The 17690-nt window shown below is 42.9% G+C and overlaps 1 protein-coding gene across 5 annotated transcripts in view; it reads left to right on the top strand.

Moving 5' to 3' along the window:
- Positions 1 to 17690, top strand: part of Mfhas1 (malignant fibrous histiocytoma amplified sequence 1) — an 88218-nt gene that overhangs the window by 4157 nt on the left and 66371 nt on the right. The window contains exon 2 of one of the 5 annotated variants that reach the window (XM_035452121.1): positions 9204 to 17688. The exons of the other annotated variants lie outside the window; for them this stretch is intronic. Within the exon in view, the coding sequence (XP_035308012.1) occupies positions 9204 to 9214 (11 nt within the window). The 3' untranslated portion in view covers positions 9215 to 17688. Of the gene's footprint in view, positions 1 to 9203; positions 17689 to 17690 lie in introns of those variants that run through there. 5 annotated transcript variants of the gene reach the window in all.

Genomic DNA, 17690 nt, shown 5'->3' with positions numbered 1-17690 from the left:
GTCCTGGGAACTCTTGGTCTTTTTCTGCTTTGCCTGGTTCCCCCTTCCCCCCTCCACCCTCTGGTTAATTAGTTTCAATTATTTAGCTAGGAACTGTTTCCTCATCGTTTGTAGTTCTTTAACAGCTCATTTGTGTGTAGCCCACTTGGTGGATAGTAGTACAAGCATCTTTGGCACAAATCCTGTAACAATAGTGTCATGGAGCCTCTTTCATCCCCCACCACCTGGTGAGGCTGAGGGGTGACTGAATGCCATTCTGATCTCTGTCTTGGTGTGAGTGCCAACCAGAATGCAGCTTGTAATGTGTCAGGAAGGAATAGGATACAATATTTCCGAAGGTAAAGTCTTTCTGTTGCCCTCGATCTAGGTTTAATTCTTCAGCTTGAAAAAGGCCACAATATTGGGTTACCAGTCAATGGAGCCAGCCATTCTGTGTGATTATCTGGCATCCTGTCACAGGCCCCGACTCTCTGGATGCCTTGCTGTATCTTATATTTGCCATTGTATTTTATTCATGGAAGCCAAACACTTTCTGTATCACGTTGCTAAGTTGTACAAAGTGGTTTGGAGCACTGTACTCCCACCCTACCCTGAGACCAGTTCTTGCTCAGTGCAGAGACAGAGTGTGAATTAAACTGACGTCATGCACAACAAAGGGATGGACATAATTGAACAAGGACCAAACTGGGCTGAGGAAGTCTGTTAGTAAAACATCGAGGCTAGCAGCGTTTTTACCCTCACTGCTGCTTTTAATTTTTCAGCTTGCATAAAAGAGCTGGCAGTGAGATGGGAAAACAATAAGCTGGGGGTGTAGCCTGTTTCTTCATTTGCTTTTCAAATGAGGCACACCTGGCTGGCAAACCAGGTTATAAGGATTTTTCAAGTTGAGAATGGAAAAGAGAAAACTTGTAAGAACATATATCTATGTTGGGAAATATACCATTAGTTATTTTTTTATAACACGTATGGAATATTTCTATCAGAAAAAATTTTTTAACTTGTTTTGGCTTTTTTTTTTCTTCAAAAGTAGCAGAGAAATCAGAATATTGGGAAAGTTGAAATTACTGTGTTTTTCTTTACATTATGACAACAATATAGTTTTCTGTGATTGTCATTATTTATTAGTAATTGTCCTAATTCTGAAAGATCTGGTAAGAACTAAAAATAATGAAATCTAGACTGTCACATGGGAGAAATGATAACATTGATATTCAGTTACTAGAGGACACACCCTTAGGTGATTAGAACACAGTTCAGTTTGGGAGAAGCTTTTGAATCTATGTGTAGATTTCTGTCTTCTTTGGAATCTTTCTGTGCCTTTCATTCCCTTCTTAGGGATATACATTGGTGACTTCATCTTACACTTAAGGTGTCAAATTTTCTTGTAAACTCATGATTTTGCATACAATGGTTTAAAAATTGATGTTTAGGTGTCTTGTCTTTGTCTACTCTGGGACATCCAGTACCAATTCCCATGTTGCTTGGGACCATTCAGTAGAATAGAAGCAATCTGTCACAATGGTACCTTTTTAAATGTCGTTATATGGGAAACTCTCCTGGCCCTGCCCACCTGCATTCTCTACTTAGCTGACTGGATGATGTGGGGCTGGATTTCTCTTGCTTTAATTTTGAAGGTTCTTAGCCAGCAACCATGGATTTAAAATTTCTGGTAGACAAGATCCAATCCCATTATCTAAGGGAATACAGATTTCTTTTCACTGAAGACAGTTAGGTTGCTATATAGGAGTTTAAGTAAAGATTTTTAAAAATTTATTTAAGTTTACTTTATGTGCATTGATGTCTTGCCTCCATGTATAACTGTGTAAGGGTGTTGGATCCCCTGGAACAGGAGTTATAGACAGTTGTGAGCTGCCGTGTTGGTGCTGGGAATTGAACTTGGGTCCTCTGGAAGAGCAGCCAGTGCTCTTAATAGCAGAGCCATCTCTCCAGCTCTTAAGTAAATATTTATTTGTTTTATCTGTGGATGTCTAGTCTGCATGTATGTCTGTAAGAGGAGAGTATTGGAGTTACAGATGTCAGCTGCCATGTAGGTGCTGGGAATTAAATCCAGTTCCTCCAGTGCTCTTAACCTCTGGGCCATCTCTAACTCTCCATGATTCTTCCAGAAACTGAAGACAGATCTGTGAGATGCTTAAATGTCACTGTAGCTCAGCAGGTAAAGGCTCTCACTTATATTCAGATATCCACCCTCCAAATTATGAACTGTAATTTTTAACAATAAGGAGAAAGTGATCCAGTAAGCTTGATTGATTGTGTGATTTTCTTTAATTTTGGGCACATTCATTCACATAGAACCTTTCCGTATTGCACAAGTGCTCTTTGCTCCTTCAGTTTCGCACCTAGTGTGTACCTGTCTGACTGTTTATGCCCATATGACCGTGTATGTCTGCCTGACTATGTACCCATGTGTGCCTGTCTGTATATGTCTTATTGTGTGTGCCTGTCTGATAATGTGCATCTAACTGTGTGTACCCATTTGACTGTGTGTGCTTGTCTGACAGTATGTGCCTATATGACAGTGTGTGTCTCCCTGACTATGTTACCCATTTAACAGTGTGTGCCTGTCTGACAGTGTGTTCCCATATTATGTTGTATGTCTGTCTGACAGTGTGTACCCATCTGACACTATTTGTCTGGATACATGTACTTGTCTGACAGTGTGTGCCTATATGGTTGTTGTATGTACCCATCTCTGTGTGCCAGCCTGACAACGTGCGCTTGTCTTGAATGCCCGTCTGATGGCATATGCCTGTTGTCTGATGCTTAGTATATTTCTCTTGTTCCAGGAGTGGCTGTGTACCTCACAATACCTCTTTGATTAGATTGTTCACTTGCTTCCTCTAAGTGGAGACCTGCCCTAGGCTTTGTGGTCTCTGGAAGCCTCTCAGGTGTTCCCTCAATGACTGTTTGGCACTGTATAAGAAGAATCTCTTTGTTATACTGTCAAGTTCCGAGGTAGTACCGGATGGCGATCCTACCCTGCCCTGCCCTGCTTCCCCCACCTCAGATGTCCAAGCTCTCCTGCTGGGTTTGGACTGCAGCACTTGCCCTTGAATGGGCCCTTCATTTTGACTACTGAAGCGAAGCAAAGTTCTTGCCTTATTATATCTAAATTTTACAATTACTGGAATCTGAGCATGACCCAGTTGCTTGGATTGAATTAGTCATTGTTTTTTAACTTCACAAAGGTTATTCAATATCTTTTTAGTTTAACTTTATTAATATTGGTGCCCCTGGGTTTTTATTTTTATAAACAGGCCTCTTTGAACTCCTTGGGACTTTGCTCCACATAAAAAGGAAAACCATAGTCGTGTAGTAGGGGAAAGAAATACTGTGTAGAGTAGAGTTCCAGGACTGGGGAAGTTTTAGCAGTGCTCACATTAGTTTAAGATTTAGGAGTCTCAGTTCTAGGGTGGACTCTTAAGGCTGCTCCTGCTCAGGTGACTTGAGAACTTCCCAGAGAGAGACTTTTTATTGTCACACAGTTTGTGTAACGGTCTGCCTCCTGCTCCCCTTGCTCCCTGGTGAACCTGGCCTAGTTTAGCTCTCCCTTATTCACTTCATCTCATATCTAATACGCTGACGGGGTACACTCAGGGATGTTTGGGGAGGACTAGGGGAGGATGTAGAATAATCATGCTTTCCCCATGGCTGGGAAGAAGTGCCACTTTTTGCCCAATGTTTGGGAAAGGGGTGTGGAAAGGGCCAATTCTGAAGTGGGTATTTCTGGTGATTTTCCCCAATTTGCTCTTTAACTCTCTTCCCTCCTTTGGCACAGCTGATTAAAGACTCAGCAGCCATCATTAGTGGGCTTTTGTGTGAGCTGTTAAAAAACAAGAGCAAGTGCTGGCCCCATCTTTGCCCTCTCCTGTCACTTGCAGCTACTGTGCCATTCCCTCAGACACAGTCTCCGTGGAAGTACACCAGGAAGGTCTGTTTTGGGCAGACCTATTCAGCCAGGCCTCAGGTCTCTCAGACTCGGCCTTTTTTGATGTAAAACCAGTTGCTGGATGTTGGGGATGTCATTTTGTCTTTCTCTGGGGTTTGATGGCCTTTCCCTCAGAAGAAATGAAAGCACATTGGCACATATTCTCTAGTCTGCTTTGGCATTAATGAAACTGGCCTTTTTGTCCTCAGAATGATTATAGACACCTCAGGCATCCGCAGAATGCATGTGACTAACTCATAGATCTAGTGACAACTCCCCTCCCCAAAATCTGAACAATGGTACTGTGGCCTAGGGACTCTTTTCTTGTTTGCTTTCTGATGTTTTGTGCATTGGCAGCCATCCGGGCAGTACCTGGAATGACTGAACAGGTGGGAGGGTCTTCGGTTGTTTCTGGTGTTCTTTATCTGTATGTATGTATGTTGAGGTTTTCCACATGATTGTTCTAGTATGTTTGTATATTTTAAATCTTTGTGTGTTTTAAGTCTAACACAGAAATGGATGGATGGATGGATGGATGGATGGATGGATGGATGGATGGATAAGGGATAGATGATTAGGATACCAAATAGAGTAGAATGTACATGCTGGCTGCCTGAAGCCTTCTGCTACCTGACCTCATGTCTATTCTCCTTTTGTCACTGATCATCTGTCTTCCCAAAGCAAATGGTCTCATAGTTCTTCCTCTTCTGATCGACACATACCTTTCCCTTAATGTTGACTTCAATGACAAGGAAAGGGTCAAGGATGAGGAATACAGAGCCATGACTGGTGGAGGTGGAATGGGTACAGGAAGGCAGATTTCTTCAGTTGCTTTACTCTCTTCCAGGTGATGTTGCTTCCCAGAGCTCTGCCTTGCGTTCAGACTGCTGGCTGATTGTTGATCAGGGAAGGCCATGGAGGAGTGGCTGGCTGCAGTATAGACAACCCCATGTGTACTGCACACTTGGCAGCCACATCCATAACAATTCCCAGATACCCTTGCCAACAGGGCTGACTTACTTGTAGAGAATGAGAAGGAAAATTTTGGAGTTATTTTTATTTTTGGCAGTAAGTGCTCAAAAACATTTCTTACTTATTTTTCTTGCATCAGTGTAATGTCCCTAGCTGAACATACTGGGTCTTGTTATTTTTTAAAGAGTAAATGTGGGAGGAGCAACAGTTCTCTCTAACAGGACACCCACAAAATGTAGAGAATACAAAAGGTGAGGACTGCAGTAGGGTACAGAGGAGTTAGGCAGCTTTGTTGGATGCTAGGAACCTGGAGACTTTCCCAGCTTGCTTCTGGAAAGTTCCTGCTACTCCAAACCTTAGCCTTGAGCACCCAGGCTATTCCAGCTGTCTCTTTTTCTCATACAATTTGTACAGAGGTGCTTGGTAGCAAAGCATGTTTTGGGGTGGCTTCATGAGTCAAATGCTTGGTGTTCTTTGCCCTTGCTGTTCTTCATGTATTTCCTCCTCCCCTTCCTCCTCCTCCCCTCCCTCTTCCTCCCCTTCTTCCTCTTCCCCTCCCTCCTTCTATCCCTTATTCCTCCTCCTTCCCTTCTTAACCCTGTCTCCTTTCTCCCCTTTCTTCCTTCTCCTGCCCTTCCTTTCCCCCTCCCTCCCCCTCCTCTCTTCTCTCCCTCCCCCTTCCCTTCTCTTCCCCTCTTCTCTACCCTTCTCCTCTCCCTTCTTATTCCTCTCAATGTGAAATTTATCAAATGTACTATCAACCCTTTTAATGTGAATAATTTTCTGGTATTTCCTACCTTTACATAGCTTTGAAAGCATGACCTCTGAGCTGAGTGCTTGTGTAGGCAAGGGTCACCCAGGCAGGGCATGGCCTCCTTCCTGGAATGCAATGCCTTGGAATTTTTCCACCTGGCTCCAGGTGACAACGTTCTTTGCAGGGCATAGTTAAAGAGTAAGGGTTTGGGCAGTTCCCCAGGGTTCCCCATTAACTGGACATCTCTCACATGACCATATTGGGATCCTCTTGTTCGGGTTGGTGAGGCTGCCTAGGCCCTTGGGTCTGTCTGTGGCAGGTAGAGTTTACTCTCTCTCTCTCTCTCTCTCTCTCTCTCTCTGTGTGTGTGTGTGTGTGTGTGTGTGTGTGTGTGTGTGTGTACACGCATATGTATGTATGTGTGTATATATGTACACGTTTTTTTGGTAATTTTTTTTTGTTTTTTTTTTTGAGACAAGATTTCTCTGTATTGCTTTAGGGCCTGTCCTGGAACTGGCTCTGTAGACCAGGCTGGCCTCAAACTCACAGAGATCCTTCTGTCTCTGTCTCCAGAGTGCTGGGATTAAAGGTGTGCGCCACCAACACCTGGCATTTTCTGGTAATGACCTCTGAGCTGAGTGCTTGTGTAGGCACTCAGGTCTTGGAGTGCTTGGTCCTTAGGCCACAGGTTTATAAGCAGGTAAGGGATGGCAATATTTCAATATTAGGATATTACCATACAAGACAACAGACAAGTTATTAGCTCGATTCTGTCATCAATCGCTTTTGAAAGCTTGCTCTATACAGACCTTTGAGCTGAATTAGGAGTTTTAGGAGAATAAAATAAAATACATGACCTTGGCCACAGGGAGCTGGGGTGGGATCTTAATGTGATGTTTGATCTTTCAGTGATGGAATCAGACCACGTAGAGAGAAAGCCATTGTGTGCTTGTGAGATGTCTAGTTTTTTAATTTTCTAGGGGGAAAAAAATCCATTCATTTAGATTGAAGCTGAATCCCAGAAGAGTGGGCAGAAAGAAATGCCCACATCTCTCATTCCAACTAACTTGGAGTCTAGATCTCAGGCAGAGCCTGAGAGGATGCTGGGACAAGCATCATCACAGAGTCTTCCTAAAACCTTCCAGGGCTCCTTTCTTGGTCATTTATTAGCTCCTAGTTTGGAAGGATCAAGGTCATCAGTCATTTCCAACTGCCAAAGAATGCTGACTCTAAAGACAGCACAAATTAAAGTGGGTGTTGTCCATCATCTGTGACTACTACTTACAGGTTTCTTTGTTGAGGGAGGCTTTGCTGAGATGTCTTCCTATTATTAACCTATTAAATGTTGAGAGAATCAAAGAGTTAAGCATCTCAGATCCTACCCACTCCCAAGATGCATCTCAGGTCCTCACTGTTCCCAAGATGAGTCATGTACTGTTGACATGGTGTTAGAACCATATGCTGACAAATTAGGGGCAGTAGCACAACCCTTTATTCCTCCTTGTTTGTAAGGAGGGAGCTTAAGCATGGTTGTGGAGGTGATGGAGAGGTGGATTAGTGGATACATGAGGACCTGGCTTAGGGTCCCTGGCACCTATGTAAAAAGCTACTTGTCTTAGCATGTGGCTGCAATCCCTGGGCTTTGATGACCAGCTAGTTTTGCTGAATTGATCTCTAGTCTCCACTTACACATACACGTACATAAATATGCATGCAGAATTGCGAGCTTGTGCACACACACACACACACACACACACACACACACACACACACACACACACACACTTTTAAAAGGTAATGGGGAGTGACCATGTCAAACCAGAAAGATATTTCTCTTGGATGCTTTGACCTCTCTACTCCATTGTTGTTTTAATGGTTCTCAGCTTCCAGGCCATGCAGGTTATCTATTGTGTGTGTCATCATGACTGTCTTCATAAAGGAGATGGTTGTGGACACCATGAGACTGAGTGTGTGCTGACTTTTCAGCAGGCTCAGAGGTTTCAAGTGGGTGAGCTCATTCAGACCCCAGTAACCATATGAGGTAGGAATCATTGCTGCCCCCATTTTCCACTGGAGATGAACTTTAGTGAGTGAGCTCCTTATAAGAACACGCTGGGTTTGTGCCAGCCTTCTGTTCACCTCTCAGAGAAGTTAGCTCCTTAGCAGGCAGCTTGCAGTGAGTGTCTTTCATATCACTAATAGCTGGGCCTGCAGGAGGTGGGGGTCAGCAGAGGTCGTCCAGGGTGTGAGCCACAAAGAAAGCATGCCATAGCAGTGCTTGGAAGGCCACTGTACAGCAGAGTGTCAAAGAGAGTTTCCAGTGACCACAGGAGGAAGATAGTGGGTCTCAGTACATCACGGGAATTGATAGGCTAAGTGGGGGTATGGCGTAGACCGTCTGCTGTATTTGTGTTGAGGAGTTATGATGAGGAAGGAACTTCTTTATTTAAATGACATTCCGGACCCATCAGCTTTGCCAGTGACCCTTGCTGGCCCTTGAGCATAGCTTTTGCCATTGGGCAGAGCTCTGCTGAGCCCTGGAAGACATTTGCAGCTGGAACAGTGCGAGGTTAGCCTCAGATGATCTGCATGGGACACTGTTTCTACATGTGACACTGGCTTCTTTCTTCAGATCAGAGTACAGGAAAGAAAGGGCCATGGATTAGTCCCACAGTGGCTTGCTGCATGCCTTGTTAATCCATAGGACTGTACGTGAGGACATTGACTTTCCTCCCTGTAATCTTACCATAACAAACACCAAAGAAAAGCCAGTTTGGATCTGACACATCTCCACTCACTGTATGTGTTGCTTATAACTCTAGAGTAAATGAAAATACCACCTAAATTCACTTTGCTTCCCCACACCCTTTTTGATGCATATCATTCACTGGGATATAACTGACTCCAGGAAGACAGGGCTTCTTGCATCGATCACCTTGTTATTGCTTGAGTTGTCTGTCCTTGCCTCTGAGTTTGCCCCCAATGCACTCATCTGTTGTACTTTGACTGAGATGCTTGGAAGTGCAAGAGATTTAAGAATATCCTTTGTTTGTTTGTTTGTTTGTTTTTTTCCTGCCTTGGCTTGAAACATAGAATTTATGTTGAGGCATTCTCAGCTGATAAGATGGCTTAGTGGTAGAGGTGCTTGCCAAGCAAGCCTCTGAAGACCTGAATTCAACCCCTGGCACCCAAGCAAAGGTGAAAGGAGAGAGTAAATGTCACAAGTTCATCCTCTGATCTTCCTATCTGTGCTGTGGCTTTGGCACCCTATACATGCTATACATACTGTACATCTACTATACATGTGTGCGTGCACACACAATAATAATAATAAATAAAATTTAAAAGGGAATGGCAATGGGTTTTTTTTAAAGAATAAAATTAAAGCATTCTAATACGGTGGTTAGCTAGCTGGAGGCAGACAGCCAGGTTCTGTTCTGTTTCAGCATCTGTCAGAGGTGTGACTTTGGGAGTCACAATAGTTTTGTTTTTGTTTTTGTTTTTTTTTTCCTGTGGGCTGGTCCCAAGGGATGTGTTAATGCAGTATATTGCTCAGAAAAATGTTTCACACGTGATCAGAACACCATAGATTCCAACTGCTGCTGGGACTGCCGTTTCTTCAGAACATACCAAACTTTCAGACGTGTGTTTGGACATTGGATATGCTTATGGGTAAAAAATCTTTCTTTTTTAATAGTGGGGGTGTGGCACAGTGCAATCTTTCAGAAACTAGTTTTCCCCATGCTGTAATGTACACATTTGGAGGGCAAAGGGAGAAGATGTCACTCACAGCTGAAACATGTCATCACTCCACTCCATTCCTTCAGTCCCTCCTTTAAGCTTAGGTTCTTGAAATTTGGACTTAGATCATTATATAAATGATTTAAATATTGATTTTTTAAAATGAACACAGCTTTTGTCCATTACATTGTAGGGGATTTCTATCTGCACAATGATTGTGAGCACTTATACAGTAGCAAGCAAGGCAATTTTAGCTGTTTATTTAACTGTGTTGCCTTGGCTCAGCCATTAAGACTTTTGCATTTTATTGTTGTAATTCTGTGCTGAATTCTTCTTTTTTTTTCTTTTCTGATTTTTTGTTTACCTTTTGAGACTTTCTTTTCCCAGGATGACCTCAAAGTGGTAGCAAACCCCCCTGCCTTTGCCTTTTGAGGATTACAGGCATGAGCTACCATACTTTGCTTGGCTCTATTTCTTTGTGAAAGTTGGTTTTTTGAATTTTTTTTCTATTTGGGCCATGGACTTTCATTATCATCCACAGACTTTATAGATAAAAGAACCTAGTAGAAGTGTATGAAAACTGAATCTGGGGTTGTACATGACACTGTATTTGTTCACAGGAACAACACTAACCCCCATTGTCTGGGGCAATAGACATCAAATGCACCTCTGCAGACAGCCATGGGCACACTTGGAGCTGCAGCATTCCTGCAGGAGGGCACCTGGTCTTTACAGCTGCAGGAGCTGGAGCAGGCCCAGGAAATGCCAGTGGTGTGAGCAGTAGCACTTGGGGTCTATTTCCAGTGTGAGTCCAGGTCTAAAGGAACCAGCAAAAATGGGCCATGCTTTTGGAAGGCATGCTGTGAGCATTTGGCATTTGGATGGCCATTTCTAAAGGAGGATCACTGGGTGTTAGGCAGAGAATGTCATGGTCTCAGAACATGTTCACATTGTTTTCTTGCTACCTGGCAGAGCTCTTAGCCAGGCTTCCCGTCTCCTGCCCATCATCTTAACAATGCACTGTTATTTAATGGAAAACAGCACCTTGATGGTGGGTGACTCAGAGGATGCTCACTCGAATGCCTGTCGTCTAATTATGTTGCTACTTTCCTGAGTTTTCAGATAGTATCTTTTGGCATCATCTTACTGGCTTTCAGCTTTTAAAAAAAGTCATCAGAGTGCTTTATCAGTTTAGATTAACTCTTCATGTGTTTTTGCTGTATTTAAGATCCCTTCTCCCCTTGCTTGTTTGCCTTTTTGGTTATCTAAAAATTTTTGTTTTACATTTTTTTTCCACAACTGACTTCTTAGAGAACTTAAAAAAATTCATAACAACATTTCAGAGAGAGAACAGAAGAAATTATATAATGATTCTAACAATAAGAAAGTAATAGCTTCGTATGGAAATTAAATTCAATAGCAGAAGCGCCACCCATCATCAGCCTCGCTTCTCTTCTCATTTGTAAAGTGTTTCTTGGGGTATCTTTCAGAGGTGTGTTTGTGTGTACTTAACCAGACTGGGTGACATATGCTAGTTCTGTACCTTGCATTTAATCACAATATGCATTTTGGGGGCTGGAGAGATGGCTCAGCAGGAAAGAACGTGTGCCATTCTCCCAGAGGTCCTGAGTTCAATTCCTAGCACCCACATCAGGTCACGTGTAACTCCAGCTCTGGGTGGATCTGACATCTCTGGCTCTTGGGAGACCTGAACTCAATCAAGTGCACCTACTAACACACATAGACTGTTAGAAAATATGTATTTTGGAAGTGCTGCCATAGTGGGCAGTTTGAAACCAAGCACACACATATACATATTGCATACATGTTTGCGGTGTAGCACATAATATTCTGGCCCCTTCTCTGAACTGTTTAGTCAGCCTGTGCTGACAGACCTTCTTTGATGTCTTCCAGGCTGTTCTCTAGATTTTAAGCTAAAGAAGTTTTTTCCCTTTCAGAGGTTTAACAATGAACTTCTTTTAAAAACCTGTCGAGTCTATCAGGCTCCTTTGTGCTCAGAACACTCTGGAGATGCAATTAGTCAGAATGGTGGGACACGAAGGAGGCTTGGGAATTAGGATTTAAAGGGAGGTAATGTGTCTAACTGGCTTCTGTGATGCATGTTGGAGCGCTATTGTTTTGAGCGTAATTATGCTTTTCACAGCTTAATTCATCCATTATTGTGTGATGTGTTATTTAGACATAGCCACAATTACAAATCTTGCATGTTTATAAATAAGAAGATCGCCAATCAAAATAAGACTGTGGCAGTGAGAATAATATGCTTGGGCCATGTAGGAAATCAGTGAAAAGTAATTGGTCATTAACCATGTCCACTGACTCAAAAAACCACTTTTACCTCGCTGCTGGTGGCAGGGTGGCGAATCTGTCCCCTACTTTGCCTTTGGAGTTCCACACCATCGTATCTTCTAGACCTATGCTTGGTATGGTATACATAGAACCAGCACTGGATGTTTGGTTCTCATTGCAAGTGGGAATATAAATTCCAAGAGGTTATCCACATGGTTTGCTTTTTTTGTGTGTGCATAATGAGTAAGGAATGGGTCTAACCTAGTGCAACTCAAGTGTGTTTTCGCCAGTTGAACGGTACAGAATTAAACTCTGTTTCTGTTGCTCCAGAGTTTCAAAGATACTTGCTGGTACATTTCACTGGAAGCCAACAATGTCACAGTCAGCTTCTTTGAGTGTGGGTTTCACCATATGCTCTTTAAAAATCTTTCTCCTCACCCCGAGTGCCGAAAATCACTGCAGACAGTATGGAGGGAGGGGATTGAGTGGTTGACATTTCCTCTGAACATGTTACTAAAAGATATATTCAGTGGGCCTCTAGAGATGCATGGCATAGCTGAGGTGACCTTGATTTAAGTGTTGCTAATGAATTGCATGGGAAGTACTAAAAAAAGAAATGTGAATTTTCCAAAATACTTCCGGTGCCAAAACTGACTCCCCCTGTCTGCTAAGAACTGGAGTGTTTTGTGCCCCGGGGTACAGGAACAAAAAAGGAGCTTTAGAGCCCTCAGTAGCAATTCATCTGTCCCCATCCCTGACAGGGCTGGTCCCCAGATGGCTCCTGAGTGGCACAGCCCTGATTCTATGTCTCTTGGGTGAAGCAGGTGTTCTTTTCAACTGATTTCTTATCTTAAGCCTCTGCATTTCCACAAATACAAGCAAGCTGCTAGGTGCTTCTCCCTAGTTACTATGTTACATCCTTTCTTCTTGGTGTAAGAGAAGGCAAGTTTTCTATTTGGTCATTTCAGGAAGGCGGCTTCCTGCCATGGCTCAGCTTCAGTGTAGCCAGCTAGCGTGCCTATCAACAGTCCGTTTGACAGTCCGTTTGCCTCCCCAGCCCCTTCTTGAACATTGTGGATGCAGCTGAGCCTTGTCTCTGGAACATACATACTTCACGCTTAGAGGGCCGACTGCATCTTGTTGATTACCAGAGCAGTTAAAATCTCTTGCCTAGCCCTGCCCACCCCCTCCAAAGAACCCCAGCAGCAACAACAAACCCAAACAAAACAGGACCAGATAAATTGCTGTACCTACAGCTTCAGGTGTTCCATAGGCAGCAAGCTGCAGGGTCAGCGAACCCAAACCACCCACCTTTACTGTCCATAAACCTTCTGATTTACAGTGCCATTTGTGATGCAAGGCACGCTTATCTATGGGGGATCTCCATTGAGATCATAACCCCTGGAAAGCAGAGAGGAAGAATGGGGGGTTAGAATGGTATCCATTGTTCTTTGTTAGAGAAGAATCCCATTCTTTGGCCATGGACAAATATTTGCTTTTGAAGAATCTGGTGGTGTGTCAGTGGCTTTGTTCATAGCCCTGCACAAACACATGCTCTCTCACATCCGAGGATGCTGAAGCATGTGCTCCATGGATTTTATGCTTGGAGCCAGGCTGTATGTCATCCATGTTTTGGATTGCTTTCTGCTTCATCCCTCTCTGGCGATCGCCCCTCCTCTGACCCAGCTCCTATCTGGAAAGGCCCTGATCTTTGTCTCAAGGAGTCCACTTGGTTTCCTATGGAAGTTGACACAGAACAAATGTCTCTCTTGCTGAAGCCAGAGATGAGAATTGCCAAACAGCTTTCTTGATTTACGCTAAATCAGCACCAGAGAAAGAGCCCTTGCTTCCGTTTCATTCACGTGGAGTTCAAAGCCATGGGCTGGGACTTCTAGGAAGCCACTTGGCATCCAAAAGCCTCAGCTTCATCCGAAAACCAGGAGGAAAATTCTCTCAGCATTCGTATCTATGTCACTATCTCCTTAGAGAAGTGAGGATTAAATAAATGAATAGGCATCCAGTCCCCAATACAGTTTCTGCTATGTGGTAAATGCTCAATAAATGTAGATTCTGATTACCATGATCTTTGTTCACAGATAAGAAACACTGATACATAAGAGGGCTAAATACCTTGGACATACACTATGCAGAAGAAGCAAGACTGTCCCCCAAGAGCCATTATTATTTCTGAACAGTTCCTTAGAAAAAAACCCATAGCTTCCACCTTTCAAAAGTGGGGTTACTTGAATGAGAAGGGAAATGACATGTGAGATGTTCATGTGATTGTTTTTTAACAGAGAGACTGGACTGTGGACATGAGCTAGGGCTCTGCCATCTAGGTCATGGGGCATCAAAGGAGAGTACAGCTGCAAATGAGGAAGAAGAGCAGGCAGTAAACAGCCATGATGCGCTCTGTAATCAATTCCAAGGCCAGAGGCCTTCTGAGACATGGGAAAGCCCCAAAGAAAGGATCCATCTGGAGCCGGGTGGGTGGGACCGGAAATGGTCTCCTATGCCTGCAGATTTTCACAGAGCCCCATGGGGAGGATGAAGGTGGTAGAAGGAGCTGAAGTCATCGACAGCCCTGAAATATAATGTATACATACATTTTATTTATTTGGTTAGAAGTGAACTCTTGGCAGCCCCCATGGCAGCAGCATGGAAGACACATTAGAATAGAGTGAGGATGAAGTCCAGTGGCCTCCTGAGCTCATTCAGGTGTAATGAATGAAAAAGTCCCCAGAGCATCCTTGGGGACCAAGGAAACAGAGTCCAGGATACTAAGGAGGCAGATCCCAGTCCTTCCTCTGGCTCTGGCTCCCTCCAGGCTTCACCTTCCTTAACTGTCACATCACAGGCCAGACCCTTTGATTTGAGTGCACAGTTCAGTACGGTGATATGAAAACTGGAGCATTTATTTTAAAAACAGAAAAGCACAAGTGATTTGTCTTGAGCATTAGTCTCAACAGGACTGCTGACCTAATTGGTTTATTTAGGGTTATTAGCCTCCCCTTCTCTGATGGATGGCACATAAACTCCTGAAGATTTATGATCTTAGGTTTGTAAGCTGTGCCATTTCTTAAAATTGGCAGGGTCCTATAGAAATAAAGAGATTTTATAAATAGTGTCTGGTAACTTTTCTCCAATTAAAAATATGGAAAGGATAAATGATGTCGATGGCAGCTCTCTTAGCATCATGAATTATGTATGTAGCAAACCGTGGCATTCTTTATGGCGGCCCGAAACCAATCTTCTTTTGTTCTAGTTCATTTTCAGTGGTGATGCTGGTAACAGAAAAGGTCAGATCAAGTGCATTGAAGGGGTAGGAACATCGGGTTTGCTGTCTAAGTCACTGTGTTGTTTTTGTTTGTGTCTTGTTTGTTCATCATCAGATTTTGGGAGACCATGTGCTGTTCACAGCTGTGGGTTGGGCTAATGATGGAGTTGAGAGCTGGCATGCTCCTTGGTTCATGGCCCCTTAGGAGCTGCTCACCTTCCTGCTGCCCTGACTAGCTTCTTTAAACTGTATGCAAAACCAGGCTGGTTTGTTGCTGTTTTCTCACCTAGGAAGTGACACAAATTGGAGCAAATGATTAAGAATGGGTCCATGATCTTTTCTTAAAGCGATTTTACTCTAGTCGCTGGATGAAATTAGAAAGGATTTTCAAATGTAAAGTACAGAACCAGTTTGCCTCTCTCTGCTTTATTCTTTCTTTGCCTCACAAGTGATCTGAGTGAGTCACAGAAGGCAGTGTTTAGAGTCTCCACATGAAAGTGACGATGACTCTTGTAAGTTGAAGCCACTTGTGACAATGCTTATTTTAGTCACTACTTCTTTCTGTATTGGAAGCTACTACCCAGCTGCCCGATGCAGGTGTCCTCTGTAATTAATGCGAACGAGCCCCACCCATGCATCTCATCTTGGGTGTGTTGCTGTCACGTCGTCTGTAAAATGGTCTAAATCAAAGATCCAAGTTGTTGAAAATGACCTGGAATTGAGGAGCCCCACAAGTTGTGGGCCACCTCTGTTTAGAAGTGTAGGTTTGTCTTCCAAGGACTGGCTCCAAGGCATTTGTCAAAGCCATACTGTGATCATTTGGCATCAGTTTAAAATGTTCTGGCACTCCTAAAGACTTCATTTTAGGTTTTTGGTTCATACTGGATTTAAAAAAGTCTTGGCAAGAATAATTAAGTTCATTTGCTGATTAAATGATGCAGTGTTCTGCTCCTATAATATAGGAAAATAGGATCAGACCGTGAGTTTACATGGGCAGATGGTAGCTGTCAGGATATTGATTCTTTCAGGCCTGTGTTCATTGAGCTAGAGTGTACTATGGCCTTCCACCCACTGGCCATTAGCAGGTCCATCTTTGGAACTTGCCCTCAAGGACTTGTGTTCAGTCTGAGCAAGGCTGTAACACAGTGCAAGAGGTCAGTAGACCAAATGCCAAGAGATTTCAGAGGAACAAGAATACTTCCAATTGAGGGGGCCTGAGAAACCAATGTTCTGTTGATTACTGGTGGAAGAGGTGTGTGGGAATAAATGTTCTTTTTTTCTTCTACTCCAACCATCAGGTCCCTGGAATTTTAACTGGTCATCGACACTGTGTAGTCATTACTACTTTTGAATCACAATTAGCTCATCTTAACCTTTGTATTGCTTTTGAAATCCTGGGGTTAAGTTAATAATAAAGGAGCAGAGACATTGATTACTGAAAACAGCTTTCTAAGGAAAACCTTGTAAGGAGGTGAATGCATGGGTCTTTTTATTTTTATACCCTACCAGGAATGCTTATTGTTGTTATCCTAGCATTTACTAAAAAACACTCTTTCAGGTATGTGAGGTTGTAGTCTTAACATGTGCTATAAAAATATAGCAGAATATTGAGATGGAAAAGAATTAATTTGGTCTCTGTGCACTAATAATGTGATTTTAATGGCCATGGATTTTGTTTAGTTGTGTTCTCTTTTGGACCAGTTTTGAAGTACTCAATCCATTTGCTTTGTCATCTCGTTTTCTTCAACCCAAAGACATACTTTCTCTCCCCTCTGTATTATGTTAGTAGTAGAGGGCACAGCTGAACTATACACTAAAGCCAGACCATACCAGGTCATCTCTTTTTTCTTGTGTTAACTTTTATACTTATATTATTTATAAATGATGACATTATGCCTTACAAATTGTCTTGTATATCTGTCTCTATAGATGTATATCCCCCATCCTCTATACAAACTATCTTGTGTATTTATAGATTCCCATTCTCTATATAAACTATCTTGTATGTCTGTATATGCCGGTGTATATTCCCCATCCTCTATACAAACCATCTTGAATATCTGTAGATGTGTATTCCCAGCCTCGATACAAATTGTCTTGTATATCTGTATCTGCTGATGTATATCCCATTCTTTAAAGACAAAGACAACTGCACTTTCTTGATTCCTGAATTCATATCGTAACTATTTTTAAACTGCCTCAGGTAATTGTTTATTAGGAGAGCTCATAAGATGAGAGAGATCCAAGGAGTGATAGAACATTCCCCCACCACCCTTAAAGTTACAGTGAATGAGGCAGTCACTTCTTTGTGAAGACAGGAGCCAGAGGAAAGGGGGTTCATTGGCCATTTGGTATCACAGACCCCTTACCAGGTTTAGGACTGCTTCTTGCTAGGTAGTCACCAATCAGTCTTTCAACCTCCATTTCAGCATCTAAGCATTATCTCTGAAACAACAGTCACCATTAGAAAGGGCCCGGAACAATACCTGTGGTAGGACTGATACCCAGGGAACCGTGATTGTGGGTCAGTGGTAAAGGGCATCATGCCTCATAGATTCCCTGGATTTCCTTTTCTATATCCATATGGCTTGGAGTAAGAGAATAATAACATTACTTTACCTACAAAGAAACTTTCCCCAAATTGCCTTGCTAGACCTGGGGAGCCAGAATTGAAGTTTCTATCATCA

Source organism: Cricetulus griseus (assembly GCF_003668045.3).
Source record: "Cricetulus griseus strain 17A/GY chromosome 1 unlocalized genomic scaffold, alternate assembly CriGri-PICRH-1.0 chr1_1, whole genome shotgun sequence".
NCBI lineage: Eukaryota > Metazoa > Chordata > Mammalia > Rodentia > Cricetidae > Cricetulus > Cricetulus griseus.
Note: the sequence above shows the minus strand (reverse complement) of the source record. Positions and strands in the feature narration are given on the sequence as shown.